The following is an 18,956-nucleotide window of genomic DNA, read 5'->3' as shown; positions in this document are numbered from 1 at the left end:
GTGAAATAAAAATTATTAATCCACGAGTAATAGTCAAATAGACACAAAAGAAATAAATGGAATTAGGGTCTACTAAACCGTGTTATAGGACGTTTGCACGATGGCGTCATTGACCTCTACTACCAGACTCCCTTGCACACTTTCTTTTGTTCAGTTAATCAGCACCAATTGTCTTACTATTCTCATGAGGGAATACAAATTTAAACAAGAAAGAAAATTCGCAAAGCATATTGGTAGTGGGAGTCAAATGACGCCATCATGCAAACGTCCTATTCTAATGTTTATTTCACGGGTTTAATGACATCACTCTACTTTAAAGTGCATTCACTCTTTGGGGAATGGCTGTAACACTATTAGGGGCATAAAGAGAAAATTCTTAGGAGAATTTTAAAAAGACATATATGTAGACTAGGAGTGAACTGCAGTCACTAAATACATGTAATACTACTTTGATACTTAAAATAGTGGACATTTAAACAAATTAATTATTTTGTTGCCTATGTTTTGTTAAACTGTATTTCCATATATACACTTATTATGTAGTACTATTTCATACATTTAGTGGTTGCACACTAGTAATTTTATATATTGGGTTCATTGCCAGTATATTAAGTAAATATCTAGAAGACGTAATCCAACGTCTCGTACTTACATCATTGGCTTCAACGCCTTAAAAGAGAGTCGCTCACAAAAAGACCTGGGATTTATTACTTCACATGACATAGGCTGGCATAATCACATAGTTTGCGTTGCTAAATCCAATAAGGTTCTGCGTTTCCTTAAGACGCAATAGTCCTTATTCTGTAGGGGGTTTCTCTCAGATTTCAGCTTTATGTTACGCTTGTGCGTTCAATCCTTTGTTATGGCAGTCAGGTTTGGGCACCGCAAATCAAGCTCACTGGATATCTTACTCCTCCAACATGTCTAGCGCTGCACCAGAAAAATTTATTCTCAGGTACCAATCAGATCTATCTTACAAAGACAGGCTTGTCAAACTCAACCTACTCCCACTGTCTTACTGGTTTGAGTATTCAAATCTCTTATACTTTTTCAAGTGTCGCCTTAAGGTTAATAATATTGATCTATCTAGTTAGTTATGTTACCTCAGGCTCGCTTTCATCCAGATCCTACTGGCAAGATCTTCCTTGCAGGCGAATCAACCTACCGGCTATATATGTATTGCTTTCTTTTTACATGCACATTGGCAGGCTTCCTTCGGGTACTAGGATCTTCCTGTCTGAAAAATAGCCAGATCCTATGTACTAGGATTGTGTTTGATTCTAGCAAAACACATGTTAACGAAATAGGAGAGATAACTCGTCTACTAGGGCTAAGGGATATTTATCTTGGGAATTCTGTTAGGTGAATGTAATTACGGCCCTTTAGCTTCGTTCCATTCTCATGTAAACTAAACGCAAAAGTTATATATATTCTAACTTTTATTATTTTATTTTATTTTATTTTAATTCATTAGAAGCTGCATTTTTAAGATTGTTCATAATATTTTTTTGGTCTTTTGGGATTTCTGTAAAGGCATTGAGACTTCGTAATTGCTATAAGAACTGTTATATTATCATCATTATTTATTACAAAAAGGTGGGTTTAGAAGCAGACTTCCTACTATCTTTATAACAAAAAGTTAATTGTTTCTCATTTTGTATTATTACGCTACATTAATTCTATTGTTTATTTAGGTATTTATATTTTGCAATCTGCATCACGATATCCATCTGAAGATGGCAGATGTTACTGCCGAAACATGTCAGTTAAACTAAAAAGTGTTGTGTTTGTTATAAAAATATTTGTAACCTGTGGCTTTACTTTAAGCATCTGTAAAATAAGTTTCTGGTGATGGGGGATCCAGGTTGAAGTGAGTACTTGCCAGGGACCCATATAAACAGGTGTGGCAGTTGGTCAGTATTACTCCAACCAGGTAGAATTTGGCAACAGGCTGGAGCAGAACTTTGAGGTTTCTTTTAAAATCCAAATATGCAAAATTTTGAATAATATTGCCAAAACCCCATTTGACACTTGACCTGACTTTTACTCATGCGGGAGTTGAACTGTTGTTGACCATTGGTAATGTGTGCACAGGATATTTCTTGTTATGCCATATGCTGGGTCACCATATACGACATAAGGTTCACCATTAGGCTTTTGAAACCTTGTCAGCTTAGAGAGGCCACTCTTTGCAAGCATGAAGGCATCATATGCCTACATCCCTCGATGGGACCAAATAAGTTGGCAATCAACCCATTTGGTGCATGAACTGACTGTAAAAAATGCAATAAAATATTGAAAAATATTCTAAGAAAATGGGTTACAGCTCAACCTTTCGCCATCATTGTGATAACACTTAAGGTGGCTGTCTACTTTTGAACGTTCGATTTGAGCCCACGATGTGCGCGCGCTCAAAAACCGCTGAAAAATCTACAAGATTTTATTGAAGAACCATACGCGTTTTGAGTTTCAACTGAGCAAAACCCTCAAATTTTGCACGGGACTCTATATTTTTTGATAGCCCATTCGAAAAAACTCCTAAAAATCTAGGTTATATCGAGATTCTAGGAAAAGTTTAAATCAGGAACACATGAAAAAATAGATTTTTGTAGGGATTTTTGTTCGACTTTATGAGATTTTTTAAGAGCACCGAAACTACAAAATATGACAAATCAATGTATCTCTGTCTTTTTGTCGAAAATTTCCATGTATTATTGTAGAAGGATTGACTAACCTTCGTTCCTGCAATCATATAGTCAGCAAATAACTATTATCTTATGAATCTTAATTTTTTTGTTATCACTTCCGGTGGCGCAATTTTTACTCCAAAAGCTCGTGCGTAGGCTTCCATTAAATGCTGATTATCTCAAAAACAAGCTCGGGACACCCTATTTTTCTTTCCAGATTTGGAATCAGCATTAAATTTCAATTCGGAAAATCGAAGTTTTAAAAAAAGCTTAAATCAATTTCCAAAAGTAGGCAGTCACCTTAAATAGGTCAATAAACTGTTAGGCAAAAAGGAATGCAGATTTGGGGGGGGGGGGGTAAAATTTAGCCAGAGCAATGGAAAATGGGAAAATTTTCAGATTCAGGGGGTTGTAAAATTATATACAGCTATTGTTGTTGACCTCAGAGTACCTGAGCAACATTTTTATCAGGAAACAATGGCAAGACAAACACAAAATGTAGATCGTCTTTCCTCGCTGCTTGACTCAGAACTGTCATCATATAAGATCACTTTAACTCATCCATTTCTCGTCTGTAAAATATGATCGATAAAGCGTCAATTTTACATAAAAAGAGTATGTTATTGAAAAAAGTCTGAAAATGCAAATGGCAACAATACAATCTCATTGCATACCTTATGGAAAAAGAGGACTGTGGTTTCTTTCCTTGTTTGCCTGAAATTTCTTGTCTGCCTCTGATTTGGGTAGTTTCTCAGGGAACTGTGAGTTAAAGGGCTTTAGGGTTTTGTTATTATGCTTTGAGAGCATGTTCTTCATTTCTCCACAGGGTTAATGAAAACAGGAGTTCTTTCATGCAATCAACATATCCTATAAATAAGGAAAGTATCATTACACAAAATAATATGTTACACCTTATAAACTTAAATACTGCATCAACTTAGAGGCTGATGTGGGTACAAGCCTTGTTGCTGTAGTATCAATATATATTTGTATTAATGTACATAATATTCAGGGTGTTCATCTAGGGTAGGGATCAGAATGTTCCAGTAATTGAGAAAAATTATCCAGCCGCTTTTTAATCAATGTTTATGCCACAGCCAACAAAATCCTTACCATATGTTGGTGGAATAGGCACCTCTCTTACTACCTCCTCACCAAGCTTAAACTTTGGATATGTGACTCTGTGACATTTGGACCTATTTCTTGTTTCTTAACTTTCTCTACTCACATTCTCGTTGAAATTGAGACTTGTGAAATGAAGAATGTGTCTGATAAGAAAAATAGTCTAATTATTTTGATGTGTTTGTTTTCTAACAATCCATTGAGCTGTAGTACACTCTGTACTATGGGCTTCATATGAATTTTAAATTATTAATGATATTGAAATAAATCGAATACCTGCATACATTGTATAGTCCCTAACCAAGAAAACGCTATCATCTTTGGATGCCAGTGTTTCAAAGTAGCATGAAAACCTTCCAATGAGCTGGTCTGGGCATTTGGGGACAGCATTCGTATGTAACCAAGCAAAGTTTTCTAGGTCAATATGCTTTCAAATTTATCATGAGCAGCAGTGCATGCAAAATCATTGATAAACAAGATAAATTTCTATTTTTCTAGAGGAACCCCACTTCTTGAGATATTGGTATAGTCGATCATGTTTTTTACACTCAGTGAAATGAAATTGGAATTACTCTTCGTGTAGCCAATTGCATACGTTTTTTGGAACCTTTTTTTTACAATCCTGGATCTCCCACTATGGTAGACCTACTAAGCAGACCCATGAGAAACAAACTACCTCGTTTGATCCACAATCTTTTTTCAAGTTCTCCATGGTGACTGTCAAGCCAGCCCTTTCAAGGAAACTAAAGCACTGCTTTACTCCCTCCAATTCAGTCTGTGTGCTCCCAACAGTTTCATTAGCCTTAGCGTTAAATAATGTCAGCAAAAACATCATCAATAGTGTCACAATAAGCCTTATCTACAGTGTTAATAGTCTTCCCTGTTGAAAAAACACTGTTAACATCTGTTTACCATATTTCAGCCTAAAAGATTATATCAATTTTGTCATATACAGTATGTTAGATTTTACCCACCTGAAAAACTTCAAAATTGACATTTTTTAGTAGTGTTGTTGACAACATGGTATATATGTTTATATTTTTATATTTTTAACTTTTTATCTGGTATATATTTTTATATTTAGCTGACAAGATTTCTCCGATGACTGAGGTCTGAAGGGTCTGGTGCTGGAATCAACACTGAAACAGAAACAGAAGAAAAGAGTTCAACATTTGTTTTGATACTTGAAGCAACATAAGATCATGTTGAACTGTACCATGTCCTTAATATAAAAAGTTATGGTAGTATGGAGCCAACCGCATAAAAGAGCCTCATACAGGAAGTGATTAATCACATATTAGTACCCTTGTCAAATGCTACTACATAATATAAAGCTTACTTCACTTTATGGTAGGAATTATCTTCCATCTCAACATCAGTATTTTCATCTTCTGTTGATTCAGTGTTAGCTATCCATTTACTGTCCTCATCATGTGTGTTTTCATAACTTGATTTAGCACCACAGCTGAACCAGACATAATAACCAGATAATGGTTGTTGGTGTTCTTCCTCCTCGTCTTTGTCGTCTGTCTCACTCTCACCTTGTCATCTTTAGTTTCATACTCACAAGGAGGTATTTTCTGTACAATAAGAAACATCAAGCATTAAATACAGTGTGTGGATTGGTAGATACTCTAAATACAAATAATTTCAACATTCATTGCCCATACTCACCCTTTGTAGTTCTTTCATTAGTTGAATGAATGTCGAAAGAAACTGTCATAGAGGCTTTCCTACATTTGAATGTCCTGTCTGTTTACTTCTGTCATTATTGGTAATGAAAAATCAAACCATCTCTTCATGAAATGTGGTGTGTCACAGGTATCTACGCTTGGACCCTTCTATTCCTTCTTTATATAAATTATTTGCCTTACTCATCAAATATTTTAAGGTTCAGAATCTTCACTGACGATACTTATATACTTTATTCTTCTAAAAATCTAGCCAAGCTTCAAACAGTAGTTAATAATGAATTTCCGAAGATATATAAATAATGCAGTGCCAACAAACTGACAATTAACTTTAACAAAACAAACTTTATGTTAATAACAACTCCTCAGCGGAAACATGCCCATTTAACTATTCCTAACATCACGCAAAAAAGTTGCATGAAGTACTTAGGTTTATATATTTACGAATTTATGAACTGGAAAAATCATTTGTCATATGTTAGTAATAAAATAGCTGAAAATATAGGAATCTTATATAGATTGCATTGATACCTCTATTATGCATTAAAATATCCTTATGTCAATCATGGGATCATGAGTTGGGGAGATACTTATAAAAGTAATACTGACAAACTGTCTTCTCGACTAAGGAGGAGAAGCGATGATCCGAAATCATACTTCAAACTGTTAGGCATCCTTTATGTTGAAAATATATATAAGATAAAACAGGCATTATTTACTCATAAAATCTTGAGCAATCCTTCCAGAATATCTGATATCTTCAGTGAATCCATAATACCTGTGTCAGATATTCATTCTTACAATACAAGATTTTCAGCTAACAATAATTTCTATAAAAAACGAGTAAGAACAAATCATGGTAAATTTACATTAAATTTTAGTATTTCTAAAATCTGGGAAACAATACCCAAATCAATCAAAAGTCTTCCTTATTCATCCTTCAAACAGATGTATAAGGAATTCTTACTTAATAATCAATAACAATTATATCATTATATATATATATACATAATTATTTAATTTATCCCTTTTTTTTTTTTTTTTTTTTTTTTTTTGCTATAGTGGAAATTTATACTGTTGAATTTAATATTATTGTACTATTATGATATTATAGCCTTGTAGTTTTTTTTTCTTTTTCTTCCTTTTTTTTTTTTTTTTTTTTTTTTTTTTTCTCCTCTATATTGACACCAAATGAAAATCACGACAGGCAACTAGAAAGCTTTAGCTCCTTTGGCTGCCGTACACTTACACCTATAATAGGTTAATTATAGTACACGTATAATATTTTAAATGTTATTCAAACTATATATTTCCTTGTAATTCTATTCTATAAAATTGAAAAAAACTGTAAATAAACTGAAATTGAACTGAATTGAATTAAATTAGAGTGCAAACAATGAAACTTTAGTAATACTAAATAGTGTACAGTGAGGCATACTTGCTTGATGGCTCCCGGAAATCAGGCTGATGTCTTTGCACAAATTTTACCCACTTCTCCAGAATAGCTGCATCAGAAGGAAACTGATGCATTTTTACATTAGGTGTAAAAGTGGTATTTTTACAGCTTCACTGATTTGGAGCACCAGCTAAACAATATCTTCCTCGTCTCTGAGTTGGTCTGTTCTCTGCCATTTTGTTTTGATATGCGAAGACTGCAACCAAAGTAACATCACAAGCCTAAATCATGTGATATTTTGGCCACTCGACTCAAAAGCCATTTTTGAAAGCCCATATTGGAAAATTCAAATCTCTATAAAATCGTAGGTTTTTTATTTAAATCATCTGAAATTTTGGAATTTTACATTGCAGATGTCATACTTTAAGAAATGATCAAAAACCTGGTACGCTTCATAGGCACTGTAGACGACAACTATTTGATTTCCTAATTAGCGTAGGTTATTAATATTCATAAGTTGAAATTATGGGATGTAAGCCGGGACAGGCAGCAAGACGATCGTAATACGTACACCATATGGTATGTCAAGATTATATTTGATTTTCCGTAAGATATAGGCTTTTAATTTGTAACTTTTTATTTCTAGTGAACCTCGTAATTATAAATCTGTCTATTGTGAATGAAATAACTGAAGAACATCAAGATTATCGAGAATTAAATCGCTGATATAATCGACGAGCGTTTTGCGTTGTGTACCCATTACTGAATTAGATGTCCCCACTGAACGAAAGAAGATGTCCGCTACATTATTGTTCACATATGTCATTCACCGACTGATGGACATTTATTAAGCTTGATTCTGCAGTTATCCAGCGTTTATTTCATCTCCGAAGAGTGTTTACAAGAATCGTACGGCTTGTGAATTCCTCGAATTTCCATGTGCAGCGATGGATGATGACACAGGAAGCCCGCCGGCAAGACGCAAGAAGCCCGCTGATCGTGAAAGTTGTGACGGAGTGAGAGAAGAGAGAGCTGAAGCTCTAAGACGCTCAAGATCGGGATATATTGGCCAATTGACAAAGAATTATCGAAATATAAAAGAAGTGATGAAATCAGAGAATTTCAATGATATTGATACCGTTCTGAGGATAAGGCAGAAAATATTGAACACATTTGATAACTTCGAACGGTGTTGTCAACAGCACTTAGAATGCTTGAAGGAACAGTTGGATATTGAAGAAGCTGAAGGCATTTACAGTAGAGAGCTAGAAGCTAAAAAAGACATTGAGGGAGAAATTGATGCGTGGACCCACCGGAACAAAAGACCGTTCATTGACTTTGATCTGCCTCTTGTCGAACCCTGCGATTCTAGTAGCCAAGCAGGCTCTAACGAAAGTTCCCAATCAAGTACAGCAACGAAGTTAAAGTTGAAAGCGAGGGCAGATCAAGCTGTTGCCGAGCTTAAGATTAGACAGTTGAAGGAAGAGCAAGAATTGCAAGAAAGAATTGAAGAGATGACGATGAAATTGCGGTTAGAGGAGGCAATTCAAGTCAATAAAATAAAACGTCGACACACATTACTAAAAGCTCAACACGAAATGGAACAAAGAAACACTGAACTAAAAATCTATGAAAGGGCCGAACGAGTTGAGCTATACAATTTTTACGACGACGACGACGACGTGTTACCTGGTTCAAACCCCTTTGGCTCCACACCAAGAAGTGCCCCAAAGGAATCGACTAGAGTTGCAGACTTTAGACAGCGCCTCCCTGTGAACCCGTTTGCAACTCCGATAACACCGATCTCCACTAACCCATTCGCAGCCCCGATGGCCCAGACGCCTGGCAGTTCGTTAGCAACACCGACAAGGGGAAGCTCAAGTAACCCGTTTACGACGACAGAATGGCCTGATGTAGTACACAGGAAGCCCAAACCGAAGTTTGTTCATGCTGCACATGCACCGACACCACAGGCATGGCTGGACCTGAACACACCCGAGTTCTACGTCGCTGATTATGATAACCGTCTAAGCGACACTGCCAATAACGATGAACCACCTAAGCCAGCAGTCCATGAGAAGGTCCTCAGTCAACTGATAAAGCAGCAAGAAAGGATCACCAGCGCCATGACCAACGCTTTAATGCTTCCTAAACCAGAGCTATTAACCTTTGATGGAAACCCATTACACTACTGGAGGTTTATTCGCAACTACGAACAGAACATTGAAGCAAAGACTGAGGATAACGGAGAACGATTGAATTATTTACTGCAATATTGTACGGGCAAGGCTAAAGAAGTGATCAAGAACTGTGTAGTATTGGACTCTACCGACGGCTACCTCACAGCACGAACATTATTGCTTGAAAGATTCGGCGAACCTTATGTCATAGCCACGGCCTACATTGATCTTGTAACTGAGGGACCCCCGCTGAGGGCGTCTGATAGAGAAGGCCTGCAAGTTTTCGCCGATAAGTTAAAGGACTGTGAATTAACTCTACGTGCCGTTGGATATTATGACGACTTGAACAATGCTGACAACTTGAAGAAAATAGCAGAACGTTTCCCTGTCCACCTAAAGGCTAGGTGGCTCGAGAAGGCTAGAGTGATACGAAGCGGAGGAGGAAAACCCAGCATAGACCATATGTCCGAATTTTTGTCTGAGAGAGCAAAGGCCGCAAATGATCCTGTTTTCGGACAGATTATGGACTCAAAGGACACGTCCAGGGACAGAATGCGACCCCGAAGTAAACCGTTTCAGAACACGCCAAGGCCGCCAAGAGCTACCACCCTAGCGACACACCAAGCAGAAACGCCGAAAGTGACGGCAACAACAAAGGATTCACAATTAGCTTCGAGGGCCGCATATACTTTAAACGACCAGGTAAAGTGTGGTCTTTGTGCCCAAGCACATCTTCTCACAAGCTGCGATGAATTTAAGAAGAAGACGCAAGGTGAAAGAATGAAGTTTGTTCGAGACAAAGGGTTATGTGACAACTGCCTTAAGCGAGGACATAGAGCAAAGAATTGCTATCAGAAAAAACAGCGTGAAGTGGATTCCTGTGAGGGAAAACACCACACGTTGCTGCATCCACCGAACAGCTCTAACCTTAATCAACAGCCGAGCCAGGATTCAAGTAACAATACGAACAGTGCTAAAAATTATAATGTCGTCAAGGCTGATAGCGTAAACAGCGTCGATGTTCTTGCCAAGGAGAAAAGAGTATGTCTTCCAATCGTGCCCGTAAAGGTTCGTGGAAAGAAAGGTCAGAGATCTGTTGTCACCTACGCTCTTTTGGACCAAGGATCCGACACGACATTGTGCGAGAAACGCCTAATAGAACAGCTGGGAATCGAAGGCGCCGAACGAACATTCTCGTTGACAACTATCGAAAAGGCAAACGTTCAGCGAAAGGGATTAACCGCGAGTTTGGAAGTTACAGCTCTTGACTCAGACAATGTCGTCGAGATACCGACCGTATGGACAGTCAAAAAATTGCACATCACTACAGAAGGTGCACCCAGAGATGAAGACATTCGTAGGTGGCCACATCTAGCAGAAATACAAATACCTGAAATAGACACTGATGAAGTTACTTTACTCATCGGCAATGATACGCCTGAAGCCTTTTGGGCGTTAGAAGAGAAACGAGGACAACGGAAGGAACCGTATGCGGTCAAGACACTCCTTGGATGGACCATCGTAGGACCGATGACTGAGTCTAGGCATCAACAAAGCTTGAACACACACTACATATCTTCCCATGGTGATGAGCTTAAGGCTCAAGTTGAAAGATTCTGGAGGACCGATTTCGGAGATGCAGTACTAAGTTCCGAAGAATGCATGTCAGCAGAAGATAAAAGAGCGTTGTCTATCATGCAGGAAAGCACGGTTTTATCTGAGGGTCACTACCAAATGGCCCTGCCGTGGAGAAACAGCAGTTATTGTACATTGAACAATCGACCGATGGCTGAGTTTAGACTTGCAACATTAAAACAAAGATTCCTGAACGATCCTGGACTTTATGAGAAATACAAAGAAGTTATAGATGACCATCTGACTAAGGGCTATGCCCGTCGCCTTCCCAACGAGAATTTTGACCAGAAGAGAGTGTGGTACCTACCCCACCATGCTGTGATTACCCCCAAGAAGCTACGCGTGGTATTCGACTGCGCCGCCAAATGGAAAGGCATGTCATTAAATGACCAACTATTGCAAGGACCTGATCAAACGAACAATCTCGTAGGCGTCCTTACTAGATTTCGCGAAGAGCCCATAGCACTAGCAGCAGATATCGAAGCTATGTTTTTGCAAGTCAAGGTTGAGCCCAAGGACTGTGACATGCTTAGATTCCTTTGGTGGCCTGATGGAGATCTTAGTCAACAGCCAGCAAATTTTCAAATGCTAGTCCACATTTTCGGTGCAACGTCTTCGCCAAGTTGTGCGAATTTTGCACTCAGAAAAACAGCTGACGACAATCAAACCGAATTTAATGATGAGATTTTGAACATCGTGCATAGGAACTTCTATGTGGATGATATGCTGAAGTCGACAAGTACTGTTGAAGGCGCTATACGAACTGCACCTGAAGTGACTGAAATGCTACGACGAGGAGGATTTCGTCTCACAAAGTGGATGAGCAATAGTAAAGAAGTCCTCAAGTCGATACCTGAATCTGAAAGAGCTAAGGCTGTAAAGGAACTAGACTTTGAACGATTTCCGACGGAAAGAGCCTTAGGAGTTGAATGGGATGTCGAGAAAGATTGCATCGGATTTAAGACACAGGTAAAGGAAAGGTCTCTTACAAGACGTGGGATGTTATCCATAACGAGTTCTGTGTATGATCCATTGGGTATCGCTGCTCCATTCGTCCTGTTAGCCAAGCTAATCTTGCAAGAACTTTGTAGACAGCAACTAAAATGGGATGACCCAATCCCTGAACATAACCTCGTTGAGTGGAAGAGATGGCTAGAAGACCTACCAAGACTGTCAAATATGAAGCTACCGAGATGCTTGAAGTCACCTGACCTTGGAGACATCGTCACCTATGAATTGCACCATTTCGCAGATGCTTCCCAGTCAGCTTATGGCACCGTATCGTACCTGCGGATGGTTGACATTAATGGGGAAGTACATTGTTCGTTCCTGAACGGGAAGTCAAGGCTCGCTCCTGTAAAACCAGTGACCATTCCTCGCTTAGAACTATCGGCGGCCGTTGTAGCAGTCAAAATTGATAAGATGTTAACAGCCGAGCTAGATCTGCCGCTGACTGAGTCGACGTTCTGGACTGACTCTACAACAGTGCTTCAATACATCAACAACTTCTCAAGACGATTCAACATCTTCGTGGCACATCGGATTGCTATCATTCACGAATTTTCTACCCCCAAGCAGTGGAGATATGTGAATACCAAAGACAATCCTGCGGATGATGCGTCCAGAGGTTTGACCGCGGAGAAAATTACAGGAGACGAAGGAAGGCGATGGTTGTGCGGCCCTGAGTTTTTATGGAAAGGCCAAGATTCGTGGCCAGCACCAGTTCTCAAGATATCTGAGGTACCAAGTGACGACCCAGAAGTGAAGAGAGAGAGACAGGTCTATATGGCACAGCAAAGGGACTCAAAGAACTTCCTGCAACGAATGTACGAGCATTACTCTGATTGGTATCGCTTAAAGGTGGCCATTGCCTGGATGCTGAGATTCAGAAACTACTTCGTAAACAAGTTAAGAAGTTCAAAGCATGATTTTGAAGTTAAGCCTGCTACAAGAGGAAGAATAACTGTGAAAGAGATTCGAGAAGCAGAAGTTGCAATTATCAAGGATGTACAAGGCCAAGGCTTCACAAGGGAAGTGAATATCTTGAGCAAACAGATTGAGAAGTCGAAAGTCAAAGTTTCCACAAGAGAGAAACCCCTACCAAAGGCAAGTTGCATTTTCAAGCTAGCCCCCGTGCTTAAAGGAGGAGTTTTATTAGTTGGAGGCCGCTTAGAGAACGCCCCAATTTCTGATGCAGCCAAACATCCACCAATTCTACCGAAGAACCACCCTGTCTGCGAGCTTGTTATTAGACACTATCACCAACTGTACGGCCACGCTGGAAGAGAACACCTACTGGCCCTTGTAAGACAGCGATATTGGATAGTAAGCGCAAGATCCCTAATTAGACGTGTGCTGACGACATGCTTTGACTGCCGAAGACGTAAGGCCCCGCCTATATCCCAACAGATGGCAAACTTGCCAGTTGACAGGCTCACCCCTGACGAACCACCATTTTCATTTGTTGGAACAGACTTCTTTGGTCCATTCTTAGTGAAAAGAGGTCGGAGCACAGAGAAACGGTACGGATGCATTTTCACTTGTTTAACATCACGAGCCGTACATCTAGAGGTTGCTCATAGCTTGGAAGCAGATTCCTTCATCAATGCGTTGCAGCGGTTCATGAATCGCAGAGGAAGACCCATCGAAATCAGAAGCGACAATGGTACTAGCTATAAGGGTGGTGAGAGAGAGCTACGCAAATCTTTACAAGAATGGAATGTTCAGAAGATCGAGAGTTTCCTAAAACAGAGAGAAATCGTCTGGAAGTTTAATCCCCCAGGAGCCAGCAGCATGGGTGGAATATGGGAGAGAATCATAAGATCTGTAAGGTCCATTTTAAGGGCCCTGTTGAGGGAGCAAGTTACTACAGACGAAGTCCTGTTGACTTTAATGACGCAAGTGGAGGCCATTCTTAACAGTAGGCCGTTGACAACTTGCAGTGATGATCCCAAGGACGACTCCCCTTTAACGCCTAACCATATCCTGTTACTGCGTCCAGGAGCGAGTATGCCTCTAGGTGTATTCACGGCTTCTGATAACTATGGCAGACGTCGATGGAGACAGTGTCAATATCTAGCCAATCTGTTCTGGCGCCGTTGGCTCAAAGAGTACCTACCAACTTTACAATTGAGGCAGAAATGGATCTCCCCACAAAGGAACCTAGCGAAAGGTGATGTTGTTTTGGTGGTGGACGAGACCGTTAAACGGGGCCAGTGGCCTCTGGCATGTGTACTAGAAGTTTACAAGGCAAGGGAGGGACTTGTACGCTCCGCAAGAGTCAAGACGTCTAAGACAGAGTTGGTCCGTCCCATTCACAAATTGTGCTTGCTGGAAGGAGTTGATTAAAGCCTCAAGAATCAAGGAAGCACTGTTAGCGAATTACACAAGAACATTGTTGAGTTAATTGATAATTGTGCTATGAAACCAAATTAATTTCTTATTGTCGTCAGGACAATGATTTAAGAAATGATACATAAGAAATGCCTCATTTGGGGCCAGTAATGTAGACGACAACTATTTGATTTCCTAATTAGCGTAGGTTATTAATATTCATAAGTTGAAATTATGGGATGTAAGCCGGGACAGGCAGCAAGACGATCGTAATACGTACACCATATGGTATGTCAAGATTATATTTGATTTTCCGTAAGATATAGGCTTTTAATTTGTAACTTTTTATTTCTAGTGAACCTCGTAATTATAAATCTGTCTATTGTGAATGAAATAACTGAAGAACATCAAGATTATCGAGAATTAAATCGCTGATATAATCGACGAGCGTTTTGCGTTGTGTACCCATTACTGAATTAGATGTCCCCACTGAACGAAAGAAGATGTCCGCTACAGGCACTTAAGTACGATGAATAAAGAGTCTGAATTTATCTTCTGTTATCTTATTTTCTGAAGGATGATGAATACAAAAAGTCCAAAGTTTACTATTGAAAGAGACTTCCAAGAACTTAAATAAATAGTGGTCAACACCATCAGTGTGTTACTAATTATATACCTCAAATGAGGAAACACAAACCTCATCTCGAACAAGTTTAGAAACTTTTAGGTGTGTGGCGTCATATCATTCTATTGAAGGACAACTTTAAAAATAATTCAGAGTCTCATAAAAGAAAAAAGAGGAGTAAAACTTCATAGGTTTATTAGAATGTTAATAAATAAGACAAATCATGGAGTGTCTCTGTTTGAACAAAAAAATTAAAATAAAATACAAGTCAGGATTCTAACAACCCAAATGGACAAAAGAGAAATAGATTGTAGATTATAATCAGATCATGGATCAAGTAACATCTCATACTACTAGATTTGAGTGTTGATTCCTAAGATTGAAAATATAGAATAATAGGATGGCATAAGATACATGTAACTACTTTCCAAAACAAAAAGTTAAAAATGAAATTGGATAAATGGGGAGCGTGAAAAATAAAAGATTCAATTAGATAAATTCAGGATATTTGAAAAAAATTCTAAAAATAGATATGACCTATATCCAGGATGGCCACTAAGGAAATCACTCTGGAGTTTCCAAAACGGTCGCTGATTGGTTCTCGACACGTCAGAAGAATCGTCATAATTCTGAAAATAGATATGACTTTCCCCAATACAGCCAAGAGGTGGCACAGGAAAGTCCGCAACGCAGCTGATGGGCTGTAAGGAGATATGACATCATGATAGGGTGTCATTCTAAAAACAGATGTGACCTATCCAAAGAGGTATGACGTTGCTATAAGGAGTGTGACATCATTTTATAGGGTCGATCCACAATTCACCCGTTGCAGAACCCCTATTTTATATCCTAATATCAGTGCTTGTTTCTGGTCTTAAGCCTCAACCAACAAATGTCAAGTACATTATAGCATGTGAACAATAGCCCACCAGCGAGATATGCTTCGCTTGTCATGCACAAAGGTTTCAGCATGAGTCTACGAGCTAAAATAAATTTATTCTTACCGCCTGAGCATTTAGCCTCATACTGAAACCTTTGTGTGTGACAAGTTCTTTGCAAGTTGCCCCTGTGCCCCTTTAGGAACACAGTTGAATTGCCAGTCTGATTGACAGGCAACTAAAACCAAACATTTTGTATGCACAAGAATATTTTGTTTGTGCATATAAATAACATATGCACACACACAAATGATTTGCTCAACTCACAAACCAAATATTCTCCTAGAGGTCCTTTTAATACAAGGAGGGGAAGCGCATTTTACTACCAAGCTGGGGTTATTTGCTAATGTTCATGACATTACCTTAAAGAATACATGTAAAATCGTGGTCCTCAACCCAGCACAGCACAAAAGCAACCCTGACCCCTGAAGAATTCCAGCAGAAAAAAAAACCCCAACCCCATGACAATTCCATCATAAAAATACCCCAGACCCCTGAAGAATTCCACGGTCCTCAATGAGGGGATACGAAAAATCACATAATGCACTAGTTAGCTGTTTCCACCACCCCCCAAGGTGGGACGTGGGGAATTTGCTGAGCAATACAGGGAGAAATACTGTAACTATAAGCTAACTCAGTTCTTCTCCTTCTGGGGAAATTATTTGATAAATACCAGATATGCTCGTTTCTCCAGTAAGGTTGGTTTTTTTAAAATTAAGAACCTGTTTCAAATCTTAGGCTAAATAGGTTCTTATAAAAATGGGTCATAATTTGATAATTTTAGGCTAACAGGTTCTTAAATTTTAGGTTCTTATGTGTGGGTGTTTACTTGATGTACCATTTGGTGTAGTTGATCTGATATTTACATCTTTGAATTCCTATAAACCCAAGTGTTTTGTATCAACAGAGAGGAATATTAAAAGCATTTTGGAAAGATTTTTTGACCAGTGCTCACTGGCAGATGCAGTCGGAGATTGCTACGCAGAAAAGTTTACGAATGAAAGGTATATATGTATATAATACATTTCAAAAGATGACTTTAGTATTGTGTTCTTATGAATAAATAGCAAAGCTTAAACTTTAATGCGTTTGTTAATTGTTTTATTTCCATTTTTAATCGAATGCAAAAGAAAATGGTTGCAGAAATAAGTAAAGATATGTTAAAGAAGCTAGGAGTCACAACCTTCTGAGACATTTATGCAATACTAAAACATGCAAAAGATGTAAAAGGTCTTGTAAATTGTTTTTAGTTCAAGATTGAAGATTCTAGAAAATTTCCTAAAATATAATAACAAACTAACAAAAAAATACAATAATTTTCTTAATTTACACTTTTCTCCAACTCCGTTACAAAAAAAGTAGGGCAAAAGAAAGTGATAAGGTACAAATTATTTTTGTCATGAAAAATATAATATATAATTAGCTGCTCCTATCATATATTTGAGTTGACTAATGTGCACACTTTTACACATTCTTTCCCAATTTCCTGTTCACTCCCAATCTACAGAATGTCCCATGGAATGGCTTTACCTCCAGTGTATGGGACTTAAAGAAAGGACTTAAAGTCGGAAAAATGGTTCTGCGCATCATGCTCAAAGAATAAACCATTGAAGTTTTGACAGTTTGTCAGAGTGCTCTTTAAAAGTTTTTTCTATTCCTTTATTTTCACTTAAGATTACCATGCTTCGTTTTCCAATTCCCCCACTATGTCCCGTGGGGGGGGGGGTGGGGTGGAAACAACTGACTAGTGCATAAATGCAATAGCCCATTGCGTGACGACAGTGATAGCAGCTGCGAGGGTATAAACAAGCCAGTGGCTCGACAATCAGTTTGAAAATAAAATAATTAACTACCGAGTCTGACGAGCCAGATGCTCGTGAAACAGTTTGATGAAAAAATATCTCACTACCGAGCCGAAGAGCCTGGCTTGTGAATCAGTTTGAATAATTTTATCTCGCTACCAGTAGCTCCAGTAGCTCGTGAATCAGTTTGAATAAATTTATCTCACTACCGGCCCGACGTGCCAGTGGCTCGTCTCAGATTTGGCCCTGCATTCTCTAGTCTAGCCTGATTAACCTTAAGGGCATCGAGGACGATTTTTTTGAGGAAATTCTAGTTTTTCTACACATGCCACAGGCCTATAAAGTCCTTAGGTTTGCATAATCAAAATGCTTGATTTCGTGCTTAGTTCAAACCGATATCACACTCTAAATATCAAATAATCAAAAATAGAATTAGAAATCATTCATTCGATATCACTTACGGTATTTCGACGTCTTGAGATGGCCTATAATGATCAACACTAATATTACCGTTGCCCACTCACACCTCAACGAAGCCTTAGCAAAGGCTCCAAACGCGCCAAACGACAGAAGAGGAGCGCCTAGAGCATGATGGGACATGGACAGGGAGCCCACAAAGAGACACAGGTAATAAAACTTCGAGCATATAAAAAACAGAAGCGTACTTACCGTCTTGTGGTTTTTAAATTAAAATTTGTTTGACACAACATTTTCCCCACGTTAGCCACCCTCTGGGCTTCATAGAAACAAAAAAAAATTAAGGATTTATATACAAAGAAATATATGTAGCAACGTTTGATGTTGAGTGTATGACGTCACAGACTCCAAAAAATCATCGTAAAAGTATCATACTTTCGTCCTGAATATCGAGAAAACACTTCATACAGTGATTATTGGACCTTTAAAGAGTATTCTTAGGAAGTTTCAGCTGAATCCAAGTTTGAGCGATTTTCGTCAGAGTAGCACTTTAAGAAGATGGATAAAATAAAGAAAAACCGTCCAAATCGTCTGAAATTGAGTACATTGCATAGAGACAAACAGATAAAGACTTTAAACTAAGGTCGGTAAATGTTATTCTCTTTTTCCACAAAATAATGTGATCAAAAGAAAGTGAAATACAGAGCTTAGGCTGCCTGTGGTCACTCAATCCTCGTGGGGACAACGTTGTGCCAAACAAATTTTAATTTAAAAACCACAGACGGTAAGTACACTTCTGTTTTTTATATACTCGAAGTTTTATTTCCAGAATCTTAGCGAAACCTACAAAATTTTAGCAAAATCTATTTACTACATACTTTCTTATAGAAGTGGATAGCCTGGTTTACCTGTATCTCTTTGTGGGCTCCCTGTCCCTGTCCCATCATGCTCGAGGCGCTCCTCTGCTGCGTCGTTTGGCGCGTTTGGAGCCTTTTTCGTCAGAGTAGCACTTTAAGAATAATGAGATGCAGAAAGCTGACCAACCTTCCAAACTTTCCGTACTATCTGCTTGAGGTCGATTTTGTTTTGAAAGTTTTAATTATAAAATTTATGACGAAAAGTTTATTGCA

At 38.6% G+C, this 18,956-nt stretch overlaps 1 protein-coding gene, 1 long non-coding RNA gene and 1 pseudogene across 3 annotated transcripts; 1 reads left to right on the top strand and 2 right to left on the bottom strand.

The window, feature by feature from the left end:
* Window positions 1–688: 688 nt before the first annotated feature.
* Window positions 689–3,897, bottom strand: LOC116290052 (uncharacterized; annotated as a pseudogene). Its single transcript, XR_016118759.1, has 4 exons — window positions 3,801–3,897; window positions 3,362–3,554; window positions 3,139–3,259; window positions 689–2,273 (listed from the first exon to the last, which is right to left on the bottom strand). The product of XR_016118759.1 is annotated as an uncharacterized LOC116290052 (transcript).
* A 2,777-nt stretch (window positions 3,898–6,674) lies between these two features.
* LOC116290027 (uncharacterized) lies at window positions 6,675–17,982 on the bottom strand. Its single transcript, XR_004196395.2, has 2 exons — window positions 17,871–17,982; window positions 6,675–7,152 (listed from the first exon to the last, which is right to left on the bottom strand). It is a non-coding gene; the product is annotated as an uncharacterized LOC116290027 (long non-coding RNA).
* On the top strand, window positions 7,365–14,489 carry LOC148904717 (uncharacterized). The gene is made up of 3 exons (XM_089024932.1): window positions 7,365–7,475; window positions 7,543–14,332; window positions 14,400–14,489. Exon 2 carries the CDS (start codon window positions 7,844–7,846, stop codon window positions 14,057–14,059), a length of 6,216 nt encoding a protein of 2,071 aa, XP_088881058.1. The 5' UTR covers window positions 7,365–7,475; window positions 7,543–7,843; the 3' UTR covers window positions 14,060–14,332; window positions 14,400–14,489.
* Window positions 17,983–18,956: the final 974 nt, after the last annotated feature.

This window comes from Actinia tenebrosa, unplaced genomic scaffold, assembly GCF_029948245.1.
Source record: "Actinia tenebrosa isolate PJP-AT-01 unplaced genomic scaffold, QUT_ActTen_1.0 PGA_scaffold9__36_contigs__length_13948895, whole genome shotgun sequence".
Taxonomy (NCBI): domain Eukaryota; kingdom Metazoa; phylum Cnidaria; class Anthozoa; order Actiniaria; family Actiniidae; genus Actinia; species Actinia tenebrosa.
The sequence above is the reverse complement of the archived record's forward strand: the minus strand, read 5'-3'. Positions and strand labels throughout refer to the sequence as shown.